This window comes from Malania oleifera, chromosome 1 (genome assembly GCF_029873635.1).
Source record: "Malania oleifera isolate guangnan ecotype guangnan chromosome 1, ASM2987363v1, whole genome shotgun sequence".
NCBI lineage: Eukaryota > Viridiplantae > Streptophyta > Magnoliopsida > Santalales > Ximeniaceae > Malania > Malania oleifera.
In genome coordinates this window covers 10190921-10212487 of record NC_080417.1, presented here as the reverse complement: position 1 = coordinate 10212487, position 21567 = coordinate 10190921, and the positions used below count along the sequence as shown (strand labels likewise).

The 21567-nt window shown below is 36.5% G+C and overlaps 1 protein-coding gene across 1 annotated transcript; it reads left to right on the top strand.

The window, feature by feature from the left end:
* Positions 1 to 20501: 20501 nt before the first annotated feature.
* Positions 20502 to 21348, top strand: LOC131147916 (transcription factor bHLH25-like). The gene is given in 3 exon segments (XM_058097614.1): positions 20502 to 20831; positions 21075 to 21290; positions 21292 to 21348. Coding segments are annotated over 3 exon segments (603 nt in total).
* The last annotated feature ends 219 nt before the right edge of the window (positions 21349 to 21567 follow it).

Here is a 21567-nt window from a genome sequence, read left to right as displayed (position 1 = left end):
AATATAACCTCTGTCAAAAACTCACCCTATAACTAGGGTGATCAAACACTCTCTATCCGCGAGCTTGATATGCTCGTCCAACTGGCTCACCTGAAAAATGGTATTGTAATGGGGTGAGTTGACGCTCAATAAGTGGAAATATCCTATTACTATTGTGTGGCAACTAAGTTAAGAATACGTTTTAAAATAACAACTGAACTGTAATGCAATAAATAATCTATAAAGCATATCTTTCAAGCATATCTGTCTTTCTCAATTTAAAATATACTGTATCGTCTGTATTCTCTACTTTTCATACTGATAATATCATACTATACTCGTCATATACTGTAAAACTGTATACATATACGTAACTGCGCTTTATCCCTGGGACTCTGTACATTCTGATTTGACCCCTCATGACAGGGTTGTGCGGCCCGTAGGTGGGACTTCATCTGGTCGGCCCTCCAGATAAGTCAATATACTCTACAATACCTTAGCCCAACCAAACTGCATTCACTCCTAAGCTCAGGACTGGCTACTACCTCGTCAAACCGGCCCCCTTCACCCAGTGAACTGGGGAGCTACATACTCTCCGAGCACGGCTGACGGATATATATATATATATATATATATATATATACTTTTTTACTATTTTCACCATGTTTCCAAAATTACCATAACTCTATCTTTCTTTACTGTAAATACTGTAATCTTTGTATACTATATCTGTAGCATCTTGATGCTACCTCTGCATCTCTGTCTGTATACTCTGTCTATATACTTCGTTTGTATACTCTGTATGTTGTGGTAATAGGAAACATGACATTCTATAACTCTGTATATACTGTTCTGTATAAAACTGTAATATAAATATTGATCTGAGTAAAACTGTATGCATGTATATGTATTATATATATATATATATATATATATATATATATATGTTTCATGAAACTATTCATATAAAAGTTGTATATATGCATGTATATTTCTCAGTATACTTTCTGTGAATATAAATCTATATCTGTATATTCTGTGTAATCTCATATATTAGAAAAACTATATAAATTGTGTATACTGTCTATATCTGTGTATTCAGTGTAGTATGATACATTATAAAAACTATATAAATTCTTCATCACATGAAAATCTACTCAAGCCACACAAGCATTTAAACTCATATTGTGTAAATACTGTATAATAAACTGGTATAAATATGTGTCTATGAAATCTCTTATAGCAATATGAAAACTCCTAACATAATATATTTCCCTTACCTTAACTCTGAAAAGCCACTCTGGCTCTATACTTGCAGGATTCCTAACTCAACATCTTGAAAGCACAATTCCTCAGAACAAAATATCAGTATTTTCTTACCTACAACATTTCTCATAACTGAGGGAAAGACAAATACTGAATAAAATGCCTTACCCTGAGATTGGGACGAAATCCAACCAAACTTTTCCAACGATCAGCTCCGGCAGACTTGCATAGAACTTTGCCAGGAGTGTCGTGGTAGCTTCAGATCTTCGATCTGGCGAGAAACAAGCCCGGAAACAAAGAGAAAAGTGAGAGAGGGTCGTAGAGAGAGAGAGAGAGAGAGAGAGAGAGAGAGAGAGAGAGAGAGAGAGAGAGAGAGAGAGAGAGAGAGGAGCATTGAAATGTGTAAAAATCTAGGTTTTTCACTATTTATATTGCGGCCTTCATCAATGAGACACGTCACTTCGTCGACGAATCCCTATATTCGTCGACGAAATTCAGGCTGTCCCAGAACCTCTCTCAGTATTTTCTCATCGACAAAACCCTGTATTCATTGACGAATTTCTTTATGCACTCGTCAATGAATCCTCTGTATTCGTCGACGAAATCCTGCACAAAATTCCGGGTTGTTACATTCTCCCCTCCTTATAAAATTTCGTCCTTGAAATTTACTATTTGTATCTCCGTCTATATGCTCCATCATTCCGTAAAGGAAAAAGGTCTACTTATTTTATTACCTGCCCTCACTTGTGGTGGAGTAATACCGTGGTTACATTTACGTCTTGGGAGATTACATATATAAAACTAAAAATCATATATTAACTAAAATCAATACAGGTACCTGCAAACGAAACTTATTTAACTATTATACTTTACCTGAGTACCTCTATACCTCTTGGAACAACTGCGGGTATCTCTGTCTAATCTACTCCTCGAGCTCCCAAGAAGCTTCCTCAATAGCGCGATTCCTCCACAAAACTTTAACTAACTGTATTTCTTTAGTACGTAAAGTCTTAACCTTCTTATCCAAAATTTGTACTAGAACTTCTTCATATGCCAATGAATCCTTAAACTCTATCTCTGCATAGCTGATGATATGGGATGGGTCTGGGACGTATTTTCTTAACATAGCAGCATGAAACACTTCAATAGGCAACTGACCCTATTTTCTCAAGTATCTCAAAGGGGCCAATAAACCGAGGGCTCAACTTGCCCTTCTTTCTAACCCTCATAACTCCTTCAAGAGGAGTTATCTTAAAAAATACTCAATCTCCCACATCAAATTCCAACTCTCGGCGGCGAGTGTCTGCATAATTTTTCTACTGACTCTGTACTGTATTAATTCTTTCTCTAATTAATCGGACTTTGTCGGACGCATTCTTTATTATTTCGGGACCCAAAACTCACCTTTCACCTACTTCATCCTAGAAAAGAGGAGAACGACATCTCTTGCCATATAATGCCTCGTATAGAGCCATGTTGATACTAGCTTGATAGTTATTATTATAAGAAAATTCAACTAACGACATGAATTGAATCCAACTGCCTCCAAAATCAAGTACACAAGCATGAAGCATATCTTCCAATGTCTGAATTGTCCTCTAAGTCTGACCATCTATCTGGAGATGAAAAGCAATGCTAAAAGCTAGCTGCGTACCCATAGCCTCCTAGAAACTTTTCCAGAATCGTGAAGTAAATCGAGGATCTCGGTTTGAGACTATGGATACTAGTACTCCATGAACAAGAACTATCTCATGAACATATATCTCTGCCAATCTGTCCATGGAATAACCGATTTTAATAGGGATGAAATAGGCGATTTTTGTCAGACGATCTATAACCACCCAAATCGCATTTAGTCCTTGTCGAATTGGTGGTAACCCTGTAACGAAGTCCATCGAAACGTGGTCCTATTTCCATTTTGGAATGAATAATGGCTGCAACTGTCCTGCTGGTCTCTGGTGCTCAGTTTTAACCTGTTGACACGTCAAGCATTGCTGAACAAATTCGGCTATCTTCCTCTTCATTCCACTCCACCAGAAATACTCTCGCAGGTCCCTATACATTTTAGTACTGCCGGGATGGACCGTGTATAGGGATCTGTGAGCTTCCTCCAGTATAGTTCTCCTAATCTCAGTATTCGTAGGAACACATAGCCTAGTATAGAATCGTAGAGCTCCATCATCTGATTGGTTGAACTCCTCACCCTAACCATCACATACTCTAGCCATCACCGCTGCCAACTTTGCATCATCACCCTGAGCTGCTTTAATGTTCTCATAAAGTGTATGAACCAATAAAATGGCAATAACTGCCTGAGGACTCTCCTCCACCAATTCTATACTGAGTCTCTCCAAATCCACTAGAATCGAATGCTGAATCTCCATAGCTGCCAATATGGATCCCCCTGATTTCCTGCTCAACGCATCTGCCACTACATTTGCCTTTCCTAGGTGGTAACTAATCATGCAATCATAGTCTTTAATAAGTTCTAGTCACCTTCTTTGCCTCATATTCAATTCTTTCTGAGTGAAGAAATATTTCAAACTCTTATGATTCGTGAAAATCTTGCACTTACCACCATATAAATAATGCCTCCAGATTTTGAGAGCATACACCATTGCAGCAAGCTATAAATCATGGACATGATAATTCTTCTCATATTCTTTAAGCTGCCTAGATGCATATGCAATAACCCTGCCGTGCTGCATCAACACACATTCAAGACCCTTCAAAGAGGCATCACTGTATATTACAAAACTGTCCTCCCCTCATGGAATAGCCAATACTGGAGCTGAAACTAATTGCTGTTTTAACTCTTGAAAACTCTGCTCATAGTCATTAGTCCATTCAAATTTTACATTTTTTCTTGTAAGTCGTGTTAATGGACCTGATAGCCTGGAGAAACGATCCACAAAACATCGGTAATAACCTGCTAACCCTAGAAAACTCCTGACTTCCTAAACATTTCCCGACCTTTCCCAACTCACCACTACCTCTATTTTACTCAGATCAACTGATACTCTTGCTTCTGAGATCACATGACCAAGAAAAGTAACCTGCCATAACCAGAACTCACATTTCTTGAATTTTGCATATAATTTCGTTTCCCTTAATACTTGCAATACCAGCCTCAAATGATGCCCGTGCTCCTCAAGACTCCTTGAATAGACCAATATATCATCAATGAACACAACCACAAACTAGTCCAAATACTGGTGGAACACCCGATTCATCAAATCCATGAAAACCGCTGCTGTATTAGTCAGCCCAAATGGCATCACTAAGAACTCGTAATGCCCATATCTAGTATGGAAAGCGGTCTTCGAAATGTCCTCTGCTTTAACTTTCACTTGATGGTAACCTGATCGCAGATCAATCTTAGAGTAAACCTGGGTCCTAGAGCTGATCAAATAAATCATCGATCCTAGGGAGAGAATATTTATTCTTGACTGTTAGTTTGTTTATCTCCCTATAATCAATGCATAATCTCATGGTTCCATCTTTCTTTTTCACGAACAAAACTAGGGCTCCCCAGGGCGACACACTAGGCCTAATGAAACCTTTATCCAGTAATTCCTGTAGCTGATCTTTCAATTCTTTCAACTTAACTGGAGCCATACGGTACGGTGCTTTAGATACTGGTGCAGATCCCGGCAACAAGTCTATATAGTAAACGCAACCTCATGATCTGGTGGCAAACCAGGCAATTCTTCTGAAAATACATTTGGGAATTCCCTCACTATTAGTATGTCAGCTTGTCTCAATTATTCTTTTAGAAATTCTTTTATGTATGCAACATACCCCTGACAACCATCTTGCAACAGTCTCCTCACCTGAATAGCCGACACCAGCTGTGGCGAGGCTCGCACGTGTGAACTCGTAAATCTAAATTCGGGCTCACCCGGGGGTCTGAAAATTACTTCTTTCTTATGGCAATCTATACTAGCATGATAAATGGATAACCAATCCATACCCAGTATCACATCAAATCCCTACGTATCCAGGACCACAAGATCGACTAAAAGCACTCTCTCTTGAATACTTATTGGAAATTCCGAAGTACCCTCCTGCATCTAATCACAGATCCCATCGGCGTACCCACAAACAATTCTATATCTAATGGTCGTGTCTCTATTCCAGATATTTTCTCATATCCCACCGATATAAAAGAGTGGGTAACACCTATATCAAACAAAACAATCATTCTATATGGTAAAGCAATAAGAGTACCTGTAATCACATCCCCAGCCATTTCAGCGTCTCCTAGTGTCAATGCATAAACCCTCGCCGGCGTAGTGTTCCTATGCTGACTTCCGTGGGGTGCCTGATATCCACCTCTAAATGGTCTGGGAACCTGTGCATAAATCGACAGCATCTGACATGATCGAGCCATATGACCGGGTCTCCCAAAACGGTAGCAAATATTTTCCCCAAATCGACATTCACCCGGGTGTCTCCGTCCACATTTGCTACAAATGGCGGGAGGTTGACTACCCTGAAATCTACCATGCTTTACCATCTATCTTTGACCTCTGCTAAATCTACCTCCTCTCCAAGGGCCTCGGCTGGGACCTGCCTGAAAACTCGAGGGCGTAGTCCTCTTCTTCTAACTTTGCGTTTCCGTTTTTCTAGATAAACTCTCCTCTGCTATAGTGGCCCTATCTACCAATTCTGAGAAATCCTGGATCCTCAGTATTGCCACCTGCTTGTAAATATCACACTTCAAGTTTTTATCAAACATTCTAGCCTTCTTTGCTTCATCGGGGACAACATATAAGCAGAAATGAGGGAGCTCAATAAATCTCGCCTCATGCTGTGGGACAGTCAATGACCCCTGAGATAGACTCAGAAACTCCTGTACTCGAGCATCTCTGACTGAAGTAGGATGATATCTGTCAAAGAACATGTCCCTGAATCGGGCCCAGGTCATCTGCACTAGTATAGCTCTCTGTTCCTCCAACAACCTGGTGGCTGCCCACCATCTCTCGGCCTCCCCTGCCAGCCTATATGTAGCATATAAAACTCTCTGCTCGTCGGTGCAATGGAGTACTGTCAGAATCTTCTCTACCTCCTGTACCCAGTTCTCTGCAACTGCAAGATCAGTCGCTCTAGAGAAACCTGACGGATTCATCTTCATAAATTTCTCTATGGTATATCCCTGAGCTGAGGATGGGCCTCCCTGCTCTCTAAAACTCCGTGCTATTTCAGCCATGACTTGTTGAGCCACACTGCATAGCACAGCATCTGAATCCCCACCTACTGCGCCAGAAGGACCGGCTCCATCATCCCCATTGGCGTGAGTGCTATTTCCTCTTGAGTCCATCCTGCAAACACATAGAACACCATTTCAGAATTCTATTTCCCTATAGACCCAACTTATTCAACTAAAACTCCAAATTCTCTATTAACCATCTCTCTTGATCCTAACCCCAAAATCCACTCCTGCAACCCAAACACATGACTCGTTGATAGTTTACTATGGTTTTCCTGAAATCGTTACCCTAGGAAAAGCACTGAAACAATAACGAAATCTCGTATCTAGATCAGAGAACAAAACCTCAAATATTTTTCCTATATTCTGGTATTGTTTTCTGCTGCACTCGAGAGTCTACAGAACCTAGCAACCTAGGCTCTGATACCAAATTGTAATGTCCTCAAAATTCTTACGTTTTATATATATATATATATATATATATATATATATATATCTGTGTACTACATCCATACCTAAGCAGCGGGAACACATATCATATAATCATTCACATACATACTATACAATACCAGAATCCAGTATATACAGACCATAGCCATACAAAATAAACCCTTTTGTCCTCATCTTCCCCAAAATATAACCTCTGTAAAAAACTCACCTTATGACCCGGGTGATCAAACACTCTCTATCTGCGAGCCAGATCTGCTCGCCCAACTGGCTCATATGAAAAATGGTATTGTAATGGGGTGAGTCGACGCTCAGTAAGTGGAAATATGCTATTACTAGTGTGTGGCAACTAAGTTAAGAATATTTTTTAAAATAACAACTGAACTGTAATGCAATAAATAATCTGTAAAGCATATCTTTCAAGCATATCTATCTTTCTCGGTTTAAAATATACTGTATCGTCTGTATTTTCTACTTTTCATATTGATAATATCATACTATACTTGTCATATATTGTAAAACTGTATACATATACATAACTGTGCTTTATCCCTGGGACTCTGTACGTCATGATTTGACCCCTCATGATAGGGCTGTGCCTCAGTCCGGTCAAACTACATCCACTCCTAAGCTCGAGACTGGCTACTACCTCGTCAAACCGGCTCCCTCCACCCAGTGAACTGGGGAGCTACATACTCTTCGAGCATGACTGACGGTACCCACACACTATTTGAGATATATGGTTGCACTTTATCTGTATATAGCAATGGTACCGTGCTCTGTAATCTATATCTGTACTGTATCTGTCTGTATTCTTTCCATAGGGATCTGATGCTATATATATATATATATATATACATATACATATACATATATACTCTTTTACTGCTTTCATCATGTTTCCAAAATTACCATAACTCTATCTTTCTGTACTGTAAATACTGTAATCCCTGTATACTATATTTGTAGCATCTTGATGCTACCTCTGCATCTCTGTCTGTATACTCTGTCTATATGCTCTGTCTGTATACTCTGTATGTTATGGTAATAGGAAACATGACATTCTATAACTCTGTATATACTGTTCTGTATAAAGCTGTAATATAAATACCGATCTGAGTAAAACTGTATGCATGTATATGTGTATATATATCTGTTTCATGAAACTATTCATATAAAAGCTGTATATATGCATGTATATTTCTCTGTATACTTTCTGTGAATATAAATCTATATCTGTATATTCTGTGTAACCTCATATACTGGAAAAACTATATAAACTGTATATACTGTCTATATCTGTGTATTCAGTGTAGTATGATACATTATAAAAGCTATATAAATTTTTTATCACATGAAAATCTACTTAGGCCACACAAGCATTTAAACTCATATTGTGCAAATACTGTATAATAAACTGGTATAAATATGTGTCTATGAAATCTCTTATAGCATTATGAAAACTCCTAGCATAGCATATTTCCCTTACCTTAACTCTGAAAAGCCCCTATAAAACTCTGGCTTTATACCTGCAGGGTTGCTAGCTCAACATCTTGAAAACACAATTCCCTAGAATAAAATATCAGTATTTTCTTACCTACAACATTTCTCATCACTGAGGGAAAGACATATACTGAATAAAATGCCTTACCCTGAGATTGGGACGAAATCCAACCCAACTTTTTCAACGATCAGTTCCGGCAGACTTGTAAAGAACTTCGCCAGGCGCATTGTGGTAGCTTCAAATCTTCGATCCAGCGAGAAACAAGCCCGAAAACGAAAAGAGAAGTGAGAGAGGGTCGTAAAGAGAGAGAGAGAGAGAGAGAGAGAGAGAGGAGTGTTGAAATGTGTAAAAATCCGGGTTTTTCACTATTTATACTGCAGCCTTCGTCGACGAGACACGTCACTTCGTCGACGAATCCTTCAATAAATTCGTTGACTAAGTAAATTCGTTGACGAAATCCTGTAATCGTCGATGAAATTCAGGTTGCCCTAGAACCACTCTCGGTATTTTCTCGTCGACAAAACCCTGTATTTGTCGACGAATTTCCTTATGCACTCGTCGATAAATCCCCTGTATTCGTCGACAAAATCCTGCACAAAATTCCAGGTTGTTACAGAAGTTCTCTGTATCCATTTTGAGATTGAAATATATTATTATTGTGTATTTATTCCCACTGAGTTTCAGTCACAACCAGTGACTGAGTGTTCCTCTCCACCCATCATATTTCATGTTTAATGATTCTTTGAAAATATCTATTAAATATGTTAGGAATCCTTAAAATGAGATAATTAATAACTTATTTTTAGGCCAAACACATGGGTGGGTTCCACTTGGGATCCAAATGGGGTAGAGACGCCCACCCTTGAGTCGGGTAGGAATCCCATTTTGAGATCCCGACCTGCCCTTTTTGAAAAAAAAGAATTCGCCTACAGATTTTTTTTTTTTTTTATCAGTAAATGATAAATTACATTGATCAAATGGATATGTATAGAAACTCTGGGTATACCTGAGAGGAAGGAAGTCAAACAAGACTTCCATCAAAAGTTTATCACTATTACATAAAATTTGAGCATTCCCGGGGGCAATAAGCCATCAAACCAAAACCAAAAATTTATAGATCTCTCTTTTTTTTTTTCTTAAATGATTAGTTGTTACAAGGTTGTTAATGTGAAGAGATTCAACTTACAATGAGAGGGGATTTTCTATTTAGTTTTTCCACTACACGATTTGATAACCATGGTTTGAGCATGTTAATATTAATTCCTTAAAAATATATATATATATATATATATATATATATATATATATATATATATATATACATAAGAGTGATTGATGCACTCCTATTTTATTTGTGATTGATATTACACTCCTATATCATTTATATGAATCTTTTTATAATTAATCTTCAAATGAAGTGTTCCTATTGAAGACCAGCACAAAAAGAATACTAAGTGCTTAAAAATATGAACAATTTGAAAAAACAATTTTATTTATTAATTTTTTTTAAAAAAAAAGACACACAAATTCATAAAACTTTCTGGTTGCTTGTCCATTGCATCCCCTCTCCTTCGAGCACCGTGCCATTAATTTTAAACCCATCATCATAACAAACATACAGTGTTAAGCTAACAGTTCCACTGTATTTTCTGTAAGTTGGTGTGAACGTGAAGATTAAGAAGTAAATCTCAAAATAAATTTTACTTTCAAATTTAAATTAAAGAAGTCTTTCAATATAAATATTTGATAGCCAGACTATCATTAATGCATTCTATATATTGACATCGACAAAGACTAGGTACATTGTCACTGATTGAAGCAGCAGTAGGTAGTTGAAGATCCAAAGCAGGAAGAACCTACAGAATCTAAATTATATTAAAATGAAAGCTCAAAGCCTTCAAGCTGTTCAATCTCAAATTTTTATTTCCTAAAAATCTCTCTCTTTTGTCTTCATGATCACCTATTAAAAACGACCCTCTTAGTCTCTTTATTTTTCTCAAAATATTCAACATTTTAATTTTCTTCTTAGAAAATATCCCATATTTTCTTTAAAATTCCTCGTTATCCTTTAATTTTTCCCCAAAGGTATCCCGATAGTACATTCTTGAATGGAGCCAGCATATAGATCAAATTAAAAATCATCTTTTTTAAAAACAAAAAAATTTGGGGAGAATAGCTAGACATATTTATGTTAATAAAAACACGTGCTTAAACATATGCATGGGATTTCACGCATATCTCTGAGGCATTCACATTTTAAAAATTGGGGAATTTCTGGTCTGAAAATCATTTAATTTTGGAATTGATGCATTCAAGAGGAGTGATTAGAATAGAATACATATATATATATATATATATATATATATATATATATATATATATATATATATATATTATCTGCTTCAACGGCACGATGCAAGAGGAGGGAGATCGAACATCAAAGCCCATGTGCTGTCTTCTTCTTTGATTTGCTTGATTAATGTCATATAGAATCAAAAAAGTATTATTTGATTTTTTTTTTCTAGATTTGCACATTGCAGCAATTCAAACTGTCAGAGTTACTGTCGCCCAGCCATTAAGGATATTAAAAAAAGATAATTTAGATACACTTTATATCAAAGCTTCACCCTTCAAGTTTAGATCCTATATATATATATATATATATATATATATATATATATATATATATATATATATATTATCATATGAATTTTGATGATGAAAACCTGCAAAATTATACAGGAGACCTCTGTACTTATTTATTAGATATTAAACATATGACAAAATTAATTTACATTCATTAATATCAAACATGTAAAGAGAGAAACTCATTTTCAATATGTTTAAAATTTAGAAAAGAGGCACACCGACATGTGGAGGGGGAGGTTCCCTATAAAATTTTCTAGGAACTTAGGGTGACTGGAGCCCGTCGAACCCTTATCTTCTTGCCAAATTCAAAATAAACTAAACATAAGTGTCATAACTAACACTAGATAATCCAATGATGATCCAATGAAAATCAGAGTCTAAACATAGTCTAAAACCCAACAAAAACCCCCCTTGAAAAATTCCCAAAAATCCCTAAAGCAAACCCAGACCTTTTACTTGGATTTGAGAAGTCTAACCCGAGTCAACCTATCCAGACCCGGGTGAAATATTCAAATCCAGTCACCCAGGCCCGACCTTTGGTTTACATGATTTGAATAAATTCTTGCTTTATTGATTTCATGTGTTTTTGAATGAAATTTCATAATAAATCTTCCTATGAATGTGGGGGCAATGTCTTCGCATGTTCTTGGGAAATCAAGTAAAGGAAACACTTAACTTGGAATAAATGTAACTAAACAATTAATTCTCATAGGGATTATGGGAGGTTGTGTCTTCACATGCCTCTGGGGATCCTAAGTTAAGGGTTGTTTCTGTCTTTCGTGAGGTAGCCCAATATATTATGGAATGATAATTGAAATAAAAAATTAAAATCTAAAGTCTTGATCGGTCAATTTCAAAGATGATCCTAGGCTAATTAGGTACCATTCGTTGGACTATTATAAAGGGGTGCTAACACCTTCCCCTTATATAACCATACTCTCGAATCAGACCTGATAACACATACTATGTGCTATCGATTCTCTTGGACCTAGGAATAGTTTGAAGACCAATGAGTTGGTAGCATATTAAATATGTATTCTAACCATACCTAGAGTTAAATAGGTTAGTGCTGATGCCCTTGGACTGTATTTTGACCCATTTCTCATCATATGTATTACCCCTCCATGTAACCTCGAGCTCGCCATCTGGTCGAGGGGACATGGAGATTCAATGCCCACATTCCTAAAGTTGCCCCCTTTGAGATGCTGCGACAAATATGTTTGAGATTTTTATATTAAAATTTTCGGAGGTACTAAACTTATCTTCTAGATATCACTTTTTATTTACCCATTACATTGTGGGTATTGTACTATGTATATGGTACAATTATTTAAAACAATGGATAAAAAAAATGTCACATTTGGTAGGTAAGTGCAGTGCTACAAATTTGACAAATGCATTATTTATAAGTTTAGATTCATAATAAGAATTTGATGCAACATCTCAAATAATATATGATAACTCAGGATTAGAACTATGTGGGAATGGAAAAAACTTGATTTCTTCCAAAAAATGGGCACTTGTCTTTTTTAATTATTACAATTGCATGTACAAATGAGTTACACTATCTTTATTTTATGTGTATTTTTAATGACTATACTCAACAAAAAGAATAAAATCCATTGTCACTTGATGAGCACATAGCTAAATATTATCTAGTGCATGATCACATAGAAAGTGCAACTTTGATGAAAGCCCCCTAATGATAATTATTTTTCCTACCTAATTTAGTAGTACTAAAAAGACCTCTAGATTAGGGAAAATTGATAGAGAAATTTCATAATCTAGTTGGCAAATTATAATTGATAAAATGGCAAAAGACACTCATGACTTTTCCTAAAAAAAAAAATATCTCCTGAGGTTTCAAAAATGTCATAGACCTCTGTTGAAGTTGCCAAAAGGATAGAGACTTTTCTCAAAAAAACTTATATTTTTTTTTTGATAAAATACAAAGAGAAGTTTGTTCTTTTTGGCAAAATCTTTAGAAAGATCGTTTAAATTTTTGAAATTTTAAAGGCTCTAGGTCGTTGTCTTTTGTCAAATCTACAACGTCTTTTTCCGTTAATAAAATAAAATTAAAATTTTTTTAAAACAAAAATCTTGCCATGTAGATTCGCTATGTCTTCCCATATCTAATCACCATTTTTCTTTAATACGATGTGCCCTTCATTAATCCTTCCCTCTCACCTCTCCAACATGAGGGGGAGAGAGAGAGAGAGAGAGAGAGATTAACGGAATGCGAAGAGGATAACTTTTTATTTTCCGAGGAAAAAAAAGAAGAAACAAAAAAAATATGGGTTTTTATAAGGGATGGTAGGGTGAGAAAGCGATTGTTAGGATACACATGAAGATTAAAAAGAAAATTGTAGGGTGGAAATCTAAGTTGCGCTTGTAAGGTGAAAGATTGATTTTATTAAGACATGTGTTGGCTAGCATGCCTGTATATTTGATGTCTGTTATTAATGTTTCCCAGGTCACATATTCTCGTATCAACTTTCTTCTTACTAATTTTTTATGGGGACAGGTGGAAGGTAAAAGAATGATTCATTGGTGCTCTTGGGGAAAAATTTGTAAACCTATCTCGAAAGGGGGTATGACCTTAAGAGATCTTAAAGAAGTTCAGAAATCTTTTCTCATGAAATTTGCCTTTAGATTGCTCACTTCTAACAATCTATGGGCAGATTTTTCATGACTAAATATTGCAAAAATGATCATTTATTAATAAGGAATGAGAGAACAAATGACTCTTGGTCTTGAAGATTAATGATAGTCACCATTCTAGCAGTTATGGATAATGTTAACATTTTGGTGGGAGGTGGGAACTCTTCTTTTTGATTCAATAGGTGGCTAACATCAGGTCTATTATCTGTGAGCACTGGGGATATTTCGAACAAAAAGTTGTGTATTAAAGATTGCTAACTGAATAATAATTGGAACTCTGATTTATTACCGGAATTGGTTGGTGCTGATTGAACAATGAGAATTTTGCATAATGTGCCAGCTGGTAAAAGTGGACAAGATATATTTGTCTAGAAGCTTGCCCCTAACAGTAATTTCTCTACAAAAACAACTTGGGATGTAGTGAGGAGCAGAAGTGATAATTTTGTGTGGAATGATTGGTTTTGACATTCTTTATTTGCCAGAAGAATCTCAATGTGCTTATGAAAAGTCTGGTTCAGATGCTTGGTAGTAGATGATAGAATTTAGGCCAAAGGAATATCGATATTTTCGGCTTGTGATTGCTACGTGCAGAGAAGCCAAGGAAACACAGATTATATTCTTTCTTTAGGTGAAGTGGCTTCAGAGGTTTGACATTGAGCTAATGTGGTGTTGGGGATTCCTTTCCAGCGGTTCCTTCCCTGGAAAAATAGAATTGCAAACTGGTTGCACTATATATGCTCGAAAATCGTCTATTAAAGGTATTTTAATCAGACTGATTCAGTGTTTGATTACGTGGTACCTTTGGAATTGAAGATACAAAGTTAGAATGGAAGGATTATATCAATGTGCAGATCAGATGTGGAGAAGTGTTCGATAATGGGTTAGTTCTATAGCTGAGAGCACGAATTCTTTTCAAAAATTGAAGATGTCGGACATTAAGATTTTGAAGGAGTTTCAAATTAAGCATCTGGGAGTTTGTGACAGGCCTATAAAAATTATTTTGTGGGTTAAATCTTTGACATGGTGGATAAAACTTAATTGTGATGGGAGTTGTAGAGGCAATCCGAGTACTTCAGGAGGTGGAGGAATTATTCAGGAGTACCATGGCATGGCAAAAGCGAATTTTTCAAATTATTTTGGCAATGGTACGAACAATAGTGCAGAATTAAAAGCAGTAATGGAAGGAATTTGTTTGTGCAAACAACTTCATTATTTTAATATAATTATTGAAAGTGACTAGCGAATTGTTGTTAATTAGCTTCAGAAAGGTAGATGTACCTTATGGTATCTTTGAGATTTTTGGGAGGAGCTTGTGGCAGAGTTAGAAGGAGTGAACTTCATGGTGATCCATCAATATAGGGAAGACAATATTGCGACTAATTTTCTTGCTAAAGAAGGAGAAATGGGAAATAATGTCATCTACGAAGAACAATATCTTTTACCACATTATCTGAAAGGTATACTTCAGGTGGATAGGTTGGGTCTCACTTTCTTTTGTTGTTAGTATTGAAAATTAAACTTGACAGTAGGACGATGGTAGGAAAACTTGGTCAGCAGCTGCTCGACGAACCCAGCCCAATATTGTTGAATTTTATGAACTACAGGCAACCTACTCCACCTACCAACCAATTTCATTGAAATTAATATCAACCTACCATTCATCCTTTGCTATAAATAGATGTGTACGTGCGTAATGTAACATGTGGTGTAAAGAGAGATATTAACTAGTGAGAAGAAGTGTTTGTGTATTTTGAATTCCTCTGTAATTTTTTTAGATTGAAATCAATTGAGTGGTTATTGTACAAATTGAGTGCAATTCCTCACTAAATTACAATCACAACTAATGATTGAGTGAGTTCCCTCAACCCATCAGCAGTATCAAAGCGCCCAGATTCACTAAAATTTGCCAAACAGAGGAAAATAGAGAAAAATTCAAATTTTCTCTTAGATTTGAAGTTGCTCAAAATTAATTTTTGAGCATAAAATTGTGAAATTCGCATAGAGACGAGTCCAAAGGTGAAAATTGCATCTCAAATGGAGTTCGAGAGCCTCTACGCGTGCTCACACACGTCGATAGACGAAACATCATCCTTTACATGTGCTGCATGTGCCGACGAGGATATTGACCATTGACATCACGCCCCTCATGTACCCGCACGCCCCTTCTTTTCCTGACTGGTGAGATTCGACCCAGATACATGGAAACCTGATCTGCAAACTGGCCCAGCAACCCAATTCCAGACCCGCATGGATGACCCAACTTGACTGATAGAATCGCGTCCAATCGTCGACACGCCCAGAGGCCGCCACATGGCGTAATGGTAATCATTAATGTCGTTAAATTCCGTTAAGTCAAACCGTTTTAAAATAACTGGTCCAAAACTTCTTTTAGTTGGTTTAGTAATTTTTAAACCGGTTCGTTGTAACCCAAAATCGGTTCCTAAGGTTTTTCAACCTTTATGAAGACACTGGTGGCATCAAATTTGCCAAAATCAATCCCCATCACTCTATTTTTCATATATTAAATTCAATGGCGAATGGTGCTACCCAAGCAGTCGTTCTAAAGTTGACACGGGAGAACTATTACAACAGGTCTATTCAAATGAGATCCCTTCACGGTGCTCAGGATGCCATGAACATCGTTGAAGATGGGTACAGAGAAGCCACATCAAAAGAAGCCGAAGCATCTATATTTGATGCTCAAAGAATAATCTTGCGAGCCAATCGAAAGAAGGATTGCAAGACAAAGTCCATAATCTACCAAGGCCTTGATGAGGCGACATTCAAAATCATTGCCTCCATCAAAACATCCAAAGAAGTTTGGGATTCTCTCCATTGAACACACAAAGGTGCAGACAAAGTAAAGAAGATTTGTCTTCAAACATTGCGAGGTGATTTTGAATCCTAAAGAATAAAATCTATTGAATCTATTATTGATTACTATACACAAGTTATGGTATTATCAAATCAATTGAGAAGAAATGGAGAAACTCTTAACGACGAGAGAATTTGTGAGAAAATTTTACAATCTTTGGATTCAAAATTTGATTATATAGTTGTGACCATGGAAGAAACAAAAGATCTAGAAATCATGTCTGTAGAATAACTTGTGGGCTCACTCCAAACCCATGAGCAGAAAGTCAATAGAAGGAGTGAAGATAAAGAACTGGAGCAAGCTCTCCAAATGAAGTTGTCCCTCACTACAGATAGATACGATAAATGGGGGACGTCACAGCGAGGAAGAGGACAAAGCTGAGGATCTCATGGAAGAAGTTCAAGAAATTTTGAATCCAGAGAAGGTGGCAGAGGCAGAAGAGGTCCCACTAGAGAAGGATGCAATCAATAGAACTATGTCCCACGAGGCAGAGGACAAGGAAGAAGAGGGGGATACAATAACCACTCAAACGTAGACAAGAGAAACATTTAGTGCTACAACTGCCACAAGTACGGACACTATAGTAATGAGTGCAGAGGCAGTCCCAAAAATCATGAAGTAAATGAAAATGCTAATTTTGCATAAAAGGAGAATCGTTGATGCTGATGACACACAATTCAACCCACCATGTTCAAAATGTTTGTTACCTTAACTTTGGAGCTAGCAATCACATGACTGGTAGAAAGAACCTATTTAATGAACTTGATGAGAAAGTTCAAGGAGAGATATCATTTGGTGATCTCTCTAAAGTCCTAGTTCGAGGAAGGATAAATGTCCTAATCAAGAGGAAGGATGGAGACAATGCTTTTTTCTGTAACGTCTATTATGTGCCAGACATGAAGACTAACATCTTGAGTCTTGGACAACTTGTGGATAAAGGCTACTGAATTAGCCTTAAAGATAAGCAGATGGTGATAACAGATGCTTGAGGTAAGCTCGTCCCTTGAGTACAAATGGCAAAGAATTGAATGTTTCCACTCGCCATTCAACATGATATGCTAAGGTGTTTGAGCTTTATCATCAAAAACAAAGACTGACTATGACATCTTAGGTATGGACATCTAAATTTTAAAATTTTAAAACAGTTAGGAAGCAAGAAGATGGTGAAAGGCTTACTCAACATCCACCACCCAAATGTGATATGTGAAAACTATGTTCTGAGTAAGCAACACAGAAATAGCTTTTGAAAGTAAGCTGAATGGAGATCTACCATGCCACTCCAGCTAGTACACACAGACGTGTGTGATCCATTAAGACCATTTTCAAATGGACAGAACAAATTCTTCCTCATTTTCATTAATGATTACAGCAGGAAGACTTGGGTCTACTTCCTAAAAATGAAGTCAAAGGTGTTCGATAAGTTCAAATAATTCAAAGTTCTTATGGAGAAACATAGTGACTATCGCAACAAGTCACTCTGATCAGATTAAGGAGGAGAGTACAAGGAAGAAGGTTTTCTAAAATTCCTTAGACAACAAGGGATTCAAAAACAGTTCACACCATCATACATTCCTCAATTGAACGGTGTAGCTGAGAGGAAGAACCTCACGATCCTTAACATGAATAGAAACATATTAAAGGATAAGAATGTTTCTACGAGTTTTTGGGTAGAAGCAGTGTCATGTGCAGTCTATCTGCTCAACCGGTGTCCTATGAAGAGTCTTGATACAAAGACACCACATGAAGCTTGAAGTACTCACAAGCCTAGTGTAAGTCATCTTAGAGTATTTGGCTCCATTGGTTATGCCAAGATCCTAGAGGCAAGAAAGACATAGTTGGAAGATAAAGGAGAGAAATATATCCTTGTTGGATATGGTGACAACACCATGGGATATCGACTCTACAATCCCATCAACAAGAAAGTCATTCACAATTAGGATGTCATTTTCCCATCAACAAGAAAGTCATTCACAATTAGGATGTCATTTTTGAAAAAAATGAATCCTGGAAGTGGGACCAGGTTGAATCTTTCAAAGATGTGGAATTGACGCTTGAAGGAAAAAAATCCACACTGACAAGAGAAGTGGCTATCGAGTCATAAGTTCTTGAGCTGTAGACACCTCCACATGGTTCACCATAGAGGAATGAAGCTCCATCACTAATTGAGTGTGAATTCTCAGACATGAGGCCTAGAGGAGTCTGTAATCTAGCTAATTTGTATGAAACTACAGAATCTATAAAAGAGTATGTTACTCTAAACTGTCTATTGCTGACCAGCGACCCAGTTAGCTTTGAGGGGGGTAACGAAGAAGAAAAATGGAGAAAAACGATGGATGAGGAGATTCAATCCATCAAGAATAACAAGACTTGGGAGCTAACAAATCTCCCGTAAGGCCGCAAAACTATTGGTGTGAAATGGGTCTACAAGACCAAGAAGAACACTCAAGGAGAAGTCTAGAGATACAAAGCAAGACTTGGCGCCAAAGGCTATAAGTAGAAAGAAGGGATTGACGATGGGACGGTGGCAGCAAAACTTGGTCGGAAGCTGCTCCACCAACCCAGCCCAATATTGTTGAATTTTCTGAACTGCAGACAACCTACTCCACCTACTAGCCAATTTCGTTGAAATTAATATCAACCTACCATTCATCCTTTGTTATAAATAGATGTGTCTGTGTGTAATGTAGCATGTGGTATAGAGAGAGACTAATACCAGTGAGAAGAAGTGTTTACGTATTTTGAATTCCTCTGTAATTTTTTCAGATTGTAATCAATTGAGTGTTTATTGTGCAAATTGAGTGCAATTTCTAACTGAATTTCAATCACAACCAGTGATTGAGTGAGTTCCCTCCACCCATCAGTTAGTTCAACTCTCAAGTTTTCTAGGTCTATTTAGACTTATTTCTTAGTTAGCATTGTTTGGATTTATTGTATTGGTTTGGTTGGTTGTTAGTGTTGTTTTTGGGGAGGGTTTTAATTCATTATTTGTATTCTTCCTTTTGCTTATCTTGTAATCACGGTTTTCCTCCTTCAAAAGTGAGGGCATATCAATAAATAAAAGGAGGTGCTGCCTTGTTTTAGTAAAAAAATTAAAAATAAATAAAAATAAAATAAAATAAAATATAATAAAAATGAAGTATGCATAAGAGAGAGGAAAAATGAGTTAAATGGAAAGACTGCAGCAGCACTGTACTCGATCATTTCGAAAGAAGCTAACAGGTAAGCTTCCATTCATCAGTATTACTATTAATTACACTAAACATTTTTCTAGGGTTTCATGTACTTCTTCTGACACTTCTTCGATCCGTTTCTTCCCCTTCAAATATTTGCATCTGATCTTTCTTTTTAAGGTTTCCAATTATTTTTTTCTTTTTTTTCTAAATTACAAATTTCAAGAAAAAACGTATGCAACTATCTTACACGCAATTTTTTCATTGGTTTTGAATTTCAAGATGGCTTTGGTGTGGATCATAGCCTCTGTTTTGTTTTTACTTTTCCTGTTCATCTTTAATGTTAATAAAGTTTCATTTATGCTTCATCTCTTAGGCTGGAACTTGAAAATATGAAAACAAAATTTTGATTTTACGTTACATTAACATTTAATTTTTCTTGACTTTTAATCTAATTTTTATTTTTAATAGTATTTGATATAAAAAGAAAAATATAATAGAAAATAAGTTTTCTTTTTATTTTTCCTTTCTTTTCTCATATTTTGGTGATTTCTATTTCCAGATTCTGACTGGCAACACAAGTAAACACAGAGACGGCGTTAATGGATGCCTCACCACCTACATGCTTATCTGAGCACTTAAGATTTGCCTGTCTGTAATTTTGTTCTCAGTAATTTTTTGCTATACGCACTCATAATGATTGGTACCATCTATATATATATATATATTCTACAGGAAATGAATGATTACAGCTTCATCCATCAATGCCCCATGAACTCTCTTGATCATCAATTCATGGAGCACGGATACAGCACTGCAACCACTAATTCATCATCTTCTTCCTCCCAACTTCTTTCTTTCGCCGATTCGCTCTCGTCGGCCGCCGATCCTCTGCAGTTCTACAAAAATAACTGCGCAGCAAAAGCTGGCCAAGAGGATCAAAGGATTACGACAATGGGTAGAACCCCGTCGCTTGCTCAAGAACATGTAATGGCAGAGAGAAGACGGAGAGAAAAGCTAAGCCAGCGGTTCATAGCTCTCTCAGCTCTCGTTCCTGGCTTAAAGAAGGTAATTAATTATAGTGAATTATACAATATGCCATAATCTTATTTATAGCTTTTAGCCAAGGAAAAGAAAAAAAGAAGCAGAGACTTTTTTTAAAAGATCTCCTCCTATCATCTTCATTGAATTATCTTTTAAAAGATCTCTCTGTATTGTCTCTTAACTATTTTTCATGAGCATAGACTTCTTCTGTTGGAATAAACCTTCAATGTTTCCTATTATGTGTCTTGCATTTTAATTTATATGTAGATGGACAAAGCTTCTGTGCTTGGAGATGCCATCAAGTACTTAAAACATCTTCAAGAACGCGTGAAATCCCTCGAGGAGCAAACTGAAAACAAAACCCTAGAGTCAGTTGTTTTAGTGAAACGGACTCAAATTTCAGAAGATAATGACACTTCTTCTATTGATGAGAACTTTGATGGCAGTTCTAATGTGATGCTACCGGAAATTGAAGCAAGAGTTTCAAATAAGGATGTGCTCATTAGAATTCATTGCGAACAACAAAAAGGATTTGTCATGAAAATACTAAGTGAACTAGAGAAACTTCATCTAACTGTGGTTAATAGCAGTGTCTTGCCATTCGGGAATTATACTATTGATGTCACAATCATTACTCAGGTAAATCCCACCCCCTTCTATTATGTTTTTACAAAAAAAATAACTAATATTGTAGAATCGATTTAGAATATGTATATATATATATATATATATATATATATATATATATATATTTATATGC